This window comes from Lepisma saccharinum, chromosome 18 (genome assembly GCF_977018435.1).
Source record: "Lepisma saccharinum chromosome 18, izLepSacc3.1, whole genome shotgun sequence".
Classification (NCBI taxonomy): domain Eukaryota; kingdom Metazoa; phylum Arthropoda; class Insecta; order Zygentoma; family Lepismatidae; genus Lepisma; species Lepisma saccharinum.
The window spans coordinates 19,363,550-19,370,148 of record NC_139246.1 but is presented as its reverse complement, the minus strand read 5'-3'; the positions used below and the strand labels follow the sequence as shown (position 1 = coordinate 19,370,148).

The 6,599-nt window shown below is 38.5% G+C and overlaps 1 protein-coding gene across 1 annotated transcript in view; it reads left to right on the top strand.

The window, feature by feature from the left end:
- Positions 1-3,952: 3,952 nt before the first annotated feature.
- The window catches only part of Pex12 (peroxisomal biogenesis factor 12), a 48,662-nt gene continuing 46,015 nt past the window's right edge, over positions 3,953-6,599 (top strand). Inside the window, exon 1 of the mRNA XM_083140262.1 lies at positions 3,953-4,178. Within this exon, the coding sequence (XP_082996388.1) occupies positions 4,059-4,178 (120 nt within the window). The 5' untranslated portion in view covers positions 3,953-4,058. The remainder of the gene's footprint in view (positions 4,179-6,599) is intronic.

The following is a 6,599-nucleotide window of genomic DNA, read 5'->3' as shown; positions in this document are numbered from 1 at the left end:
ACCCATAGTTGAAGTTGTTTTTTGTGTGTATGTAAAATCTGATTTTGTACTTTTGAATTATTTTTTTTAAAAAAACCAGATTGCAGTCATACAACCCAGAAATGTCTGTGACTGTACATACTTTTTCCTGAATGGTGCTAGTTGCAACAAACCAGGCTCCTTTATACCTGATACATTGTTCTTCCAAAGGAATTTACCGTCAGCAGATTACACAGAGCAATACTGGCAGATGTTACTCGGGTCACTATTTATATTTTGAGCCTAACAATGAAAAAACAGGAATTTGGCATTGAAAACTGCTTTATTGTTTTTCGAAGTATTCTCCTTTATGGTCAATACACTTTTGCATTCGTTTGAACCATTTGTCAAAGCAGTTTTTCCAATCTTCTTGAGGCACCTCCATAATATGGTTTTTGAACGCATCAACGGCATCTTCCACCGACGAAAATCGTTGTCCACGCAATTTATTCTTGACATTCGGGAACAAGAAGAAGTCATTGGGTGCCAAATCAGGACTGTACGGTGGATGACCCATCAATTCGATTTTTTGACTGTTCATAAAGTCTGTTGTTAGACTAGATGTGTGACAGCTGTCATTGTCTTGATGAAGAATGATCCGACGGCGTTTGTTTGTTTTCCGTATTTGACCGAATACCTGTGGCAAACAAATTGTTCCATTCAGAGTTGACCGTTCTACGTTCCTTTAAAGGCACAGTTGCCACATGACCAGTTTTCCCAAAAAACAGGCGACCATTTGTTTTGATGTGCTTCGAGCATGAACAACTTTTGTTGGATTGGGTTCATCTTGAAACACCCATACAGTCGACTGCTGTTTAGGTTCCGGCTCATATGCATATATCCATGATTCGTCACCTGTTACAATCTTATATACGTCTTTTGAAGCACCACGATTGTATTTATTGAGCCTTTTTTTTGCACCAATTGACGCGAGCGTCTTTTTGAGTTTTTGTCAAATTGTGTGGGATCCAACGAGAACATACCTTTCTCACAGCTAAATGATCATGTAATATTTTATATATGCTGGTGGAACTAATGCCTATGGTTGTCTCAATCTCACAGTATGTCACATGAGGATCTTGCAGTATTAGGTTTTGCACAGCATCAATTTTTTCTTGAACAACAACTGATTTTGGATGACAATCACGAATCTCGTCGGTGAGCGAATGGCTGCCACGATTAAATTCGTTATACCAGCGTTCCACACTGGCAAAGTATGGGGCTTCATCGCCAAATGTGGAAGTAAGTTGATCGATGCACTCTTGTCTTGATAATCCACGTCGAAAATCGTAAAAAATCATCGCACGAAAATGTTCACGAGTTAATTCCATTTTATTGTTGTCACGCAATCTCCAAGGCAACATAAACAACAAAAATGAAGCTATTGACAAAACATTTGAAGTACGTTATGGTCAATAATGCCAGATGATTCCGTGCAAACGTCAAATCGCGCCTAACTTCAATCAGTATTGCCAAGGCTCAAAATATAAATAGTGACCCTCGTCATCGCATTCAAAATATTTTCAATTGAACCAAGGGTGCCCGTAGAATTTTTTTTTCCAGGAGGCAGTGTCATAAAAACTTTTATTACTATTATTACTGCTATTGTTGCTATTATTATTACTACTACTACTTATTATAGTTTAAATTATTTTTTCATATACTGTAAATAACTTTATACTTAACATATTAATTCAAGTAGGACAAAAGCTATATTAATTCAAGTAGGACAAAAAGCTGTTTTTTATAATTAGTTTGATTTATTGTTTTAAGTCCACTTTCTGCACAGTAAGCAGGCCCGTTGTCCGGCAGGTCCTGGGGGGACTGAGCCCCCCTAGCATCATCCTCAGCCCCCCCCCCCCGGCATGGTCATCAGCCCCCTTGCATTGTGGATAGCACTGTTGTATAATTTGTTTGTTGTGACAAGTGAAAATGTAGACAGGGGATATTATGTGGTCATAACTTGATGAAAGGACAAATTCACAGAAGGAAGATCAGCTATCACAGTCCTTGATCTTGTTTATGAACTGAAGTCTAAGTAGCGGAAAGTACAGGGTGTCTACAAATGATTGATAGCGGTTTCATGATGTTACTGTAGATGTATTATTGAATGTATCATGAAGCATATTCGTGACTTTCCGGAACTCAATGCTTTTTGTGCAATCTCAAAATTTAGAGTTTACGGCTGCTTCTTCTTCAGCGAACAACCATTACAGAATACGGGTATCTTGACATGTTAGAAAATAGGCTCATGTCACAGATGGAGACAGACAGTGAGAACTTTATCCACCAGTTGATTGCTGCTCCGCCCCACTTCCATCACAATGTACACAAAATGTTAACCACCAGAGTATCAAACCGATGGGGTCGTTCGTTGTGGAAATGATGATCAACAACTGCATTTCATTGCCTCATGGTGACTTTTTTGTGTGTGGGGTTATGTGAAGGATGTACCTCCATTACCAAGTGTTTATAATTACTTCACTTGGTACTTGATAATGTATTTTTGAGTCCACTTTATGCATAGATAGGCTAATCGCGACTGGGCCTACAGTTTAGGTGGGATCTGAACCACCCTGGCATCAAACTTGGGACCTTTTGATTTCAAGATGAAAGGTGACGACATTCCCACTATGCCATCGAGGAGGTTTTCAATTGATGTAGTCAAGTAGAATAGCCCCATGCAAGATGTCTACCACCAGTTTCCAATTCAAGGTTCGGTATTATTCGGATATTTCTGCAGTTCACTCTTGTTCACATCAAATTTCTAATGTGCAGGCAGAGTGTGGAAATTTTCGAATTCTACATAATATGTCTCCACCATGAAGCGATTGTTTTTCGAATTTTTGTAATGAAAAATCATTTTCATGAAATTTCTGAAACGTAGGCAGGGCATCGGAAATGATTTAGGGACTAGGGGAATATTAGTGGAAAGACAAAGAGGGGCTATTTTATGGCTGCAGTCGCATTTAGTATGCATTAAATAACATACAACAATTGGATACATGTGGAAAAGTGCTCCCGTTATGTAGTTTTTCCTTGTTTGGTGGACGTGTAAGAGGGGGCGGACGGAAGGGACCTTCGCTCCCTGCTTCCCTCTGGCGCCCCACTGGTCGGGAGGGGGCATTCATATTTAATATGGGCCTGAATGCCATCCAAATATGCACATGTGTATTAAAATAAATGTTTCGCTTATTTATTTCTTCGTTATCAAGAAGCACCACCCTGTCCATCTTCCCGCTTGGTGCCGCCGCTATTTTACACAACCATTCAAAATTTCCAGATTAATCCGAATTCTGACAATCGGGAAATCACTTCCCGAGACAAGATCGGGAGCGATTTTACAATACAGGGAATTTCTCCATTTTGTTTGAAATTCGGCATACTCACTAATTTTGACCCCCTAATCACGAATCTGCAGTCAAAATTTGGCGCTCACACGTGGAAATAGCAAAATAATCGAAATTAAGTTCTTATTTCCACACCCTCGATTTCCGAATTTCCCGCCGGTTCCGGGCTCCGCCCCTGGGGTAATCGACCTACCGCCCCCAACCGCTATCGCGGCCCCGCCTATATCTATAGACTCCCTGTTAAGGGCATGTTAGAAAGTGGCCGGATTCACCTGCCCCCAAATAAGCGCCAAATTTATACGTGAGCGCCAAATTTTAAGTGCAGATTCGTGATTAGGAGACCCAAATTAGTAAGTAACCGAAAATTCAAACAAATTGGAGAAATTCCCTGTATTGTTAAATTATACCCAAGATCGGGACGGAAATATTTTTACGATCCCTGGACTTGTAATATTTCGAGTTCCTTCACTTTTGTTGTTTATGTGGCAGGGCACGGATTAAAGATGGCCGTGGGTAAATACGGAATAGAAGAAGAAGAACACGTTGTTAATAACAAAGTGAATAAACTGTGTATTTACAAAGCAACCTGTGCATGTGCATTGTTGTAAAACACATGAAAGTCGTCTGTATATATATTAAAAAGCAGAATATTTTGTTTGCGATACTTTTTAGTAATGATTCGCGTGCAATATGGCCGAAAATGCAGCACATATTGCAACAACTTTACATCCAAAACCGTCTATCTTCGAAGTAATTGCTCAAGATGCTTTAGCAGAAACCTTGCATCCCGGATTGAAACGAATTGTCATGGTATGTAATGCTCGGTTTTTATTTTGGTGGGTGATTTGAAATGTTGATATTTTTATTTAATAGTTCGCGAATCAATGTTTTTCAGCTCTGTAGCCTAAATATATTGAGTGACATTGACTTTGTAAATCACTAAATCGTATAATTGCTTGTCCTGGTTTCGATTTTCGGTCGGAGCACTAGGGTAACATACTATAATAGTACCCATTTTAGTCGTTCTGGTTCTACTTTGAACTATCAAAGCAAACTTCATCGAACGGCATGATTAACGTTGTAAATTCTTGCGAATATCCATTATTTTGTACTAATAAGTGGTTTAGCGTTGGCTCGATGGATGAAATGTGGTTTGACTAAAATATATCGGAGTGACTATTTTCACCAGGTGGTGAGGCTAGCCTTTGATCTATTTTCACCAGATTTTAAACTGCTTGTGCATGATCTGCAACCTGGCCTGACCTGCTACATGAATGTGTGTATTCGTTAGTTGTTGATGTGTATGAAGCTTATGTTGAACTGTCATATGCGGGAAATCGCTCTAACTCGTTTATTCTCTACTTTTTTACATGCATACTTACCTATTCTGGGCTGCGAAAGATTGTTTAACAACGGATTTAGCTTTTTTCAACGAAATTAGTATCTATTGTCGACATATCGAGTAATTATTGTTCGTTCTTTTCTCTCTTCCTGAACACGCAAAATGGCGGGCAAATCTTGACTAGCGTTGTGTTTCAAACGGCAAAGCAGTGTTTCAACCTTCTTAACAGAAAAAGTCCTGCATAGCCCCGAAAACCATTCCCACATCGGGATAGTATGACCATCCACGAATAGCCCCAAAAAACATTCTGGATCGTATAACCATCCACAAATAGCCCCAAAAACCATGCACAATAGCCCCACGCATCATCACGGTAAGGTTAGGTTAGGTTGCTTTAGGTTGGGCAATATAGTGAAAAAACTGTGTGGGATGATCGCAACATCCAGTTCAAGTACATGGATGGAAATGCAAGCAACAGCTTTCGTGCATCGGACGGACATTATTATAGAAAAATACATGATTTAGCGGCAAAATAGTTTGAAAAATGCGAGAAAACACTTCTACGAACTTCCGAAATTACACAGAAACTCAATTCCGTAAGTACTTTCTCCTGTAAATTTGAAGAAATCCATTTCCCGCATATGACATTTTTACCCATTTATTTTCATGCAGGAGACAAGTACATCTTTTCTGCACATCATGGAGTTGAAAAAACACCGCAAGGTGTTCTGATGTGGACTGGTGTTGCTAATATGTCACATGACATAAGTATGAAGGGATATTACCTTTCTAAATGCTTTCATTGTTAGGTTCGGCAGGTCAGGTTTAGTTTTTTTGCATTAAATTTACTTCTAGTACAGTAGATATATGCAAAAAGTAGGTGATAGGTGGAACTAATTCCCACAAAGACGGGAATTGAATTTTTTAGTTCGTTGTTTGTATCTTTTTGACATACTAAAAGTCTAGAAAAATGTGAGTGTGCGAAATGCATTTTTTTGGTCGCCATCTTGAAAAAAAATAAAAATCATAATCACTGTGTGGTATGAAATTACGGAAAATTTCATGCTGAAAAAGATTATGAGATTGGTTTTAAAAAATAAAAATAAATAAATAAAATAGTGGCAGAAAAACTGAAAGCTTATGCAGTGTTGAAAATCATATTTTTAGTAATCAAAATGCATTTTATAATACAAATGCATATGTATTTCATCAATCTTACATGTTACATAAGAGAAAAGCTAAATCTAATAGTCTTCTTCAGTTTCTTCTAAATCACTTTGTTTCAGTACAAAATTTGTACAATCTCTACCAGAACAGTTATAACATATCTCAGTACATTCCACACCATAACGTCGACACGGCTCATTTGTATCCGTTTTGCAGGTGTAGCAGATCATGTGTGTAGAAATAACTCTGGTGCAGGGCTCATTTCACATCTTATGACCTGTAGTTTGTCTCCTACTGTTTTCCAACCCCACTCTTCGGGATTGGCAATATTGGTGTTCATAGTTTTCCAACAAGGACATTGTAAATATACGCGGAGAAGATGATAAACAACAGCATCTTCTGTAGGTGGCAATCTTGCAATATTAAATTCACTTTTGGCAGGTGTGATTTGTTTCAAGTAGAGATTATATCGTAGTAGGTTCAGAGTCTCTGTCTTTGGATTTCCACCGTACAATGATACCAATGCTTTGGTGCCAATATCTGTGAGTTCCTTTCTGTTTTCATTTTTTGATCCAAACAGAGTAGCGCAAATTAATCAAATTTCCAAAAATGTCTATATGCTGCTGATTTACTTTTACCAGATAAGGAACTTGTGGTATCGAATCCAGTTAAAGCATGTGAAAAGAGAATAATTTTCAGTGGCGAAGCATCCTATGAGGCCC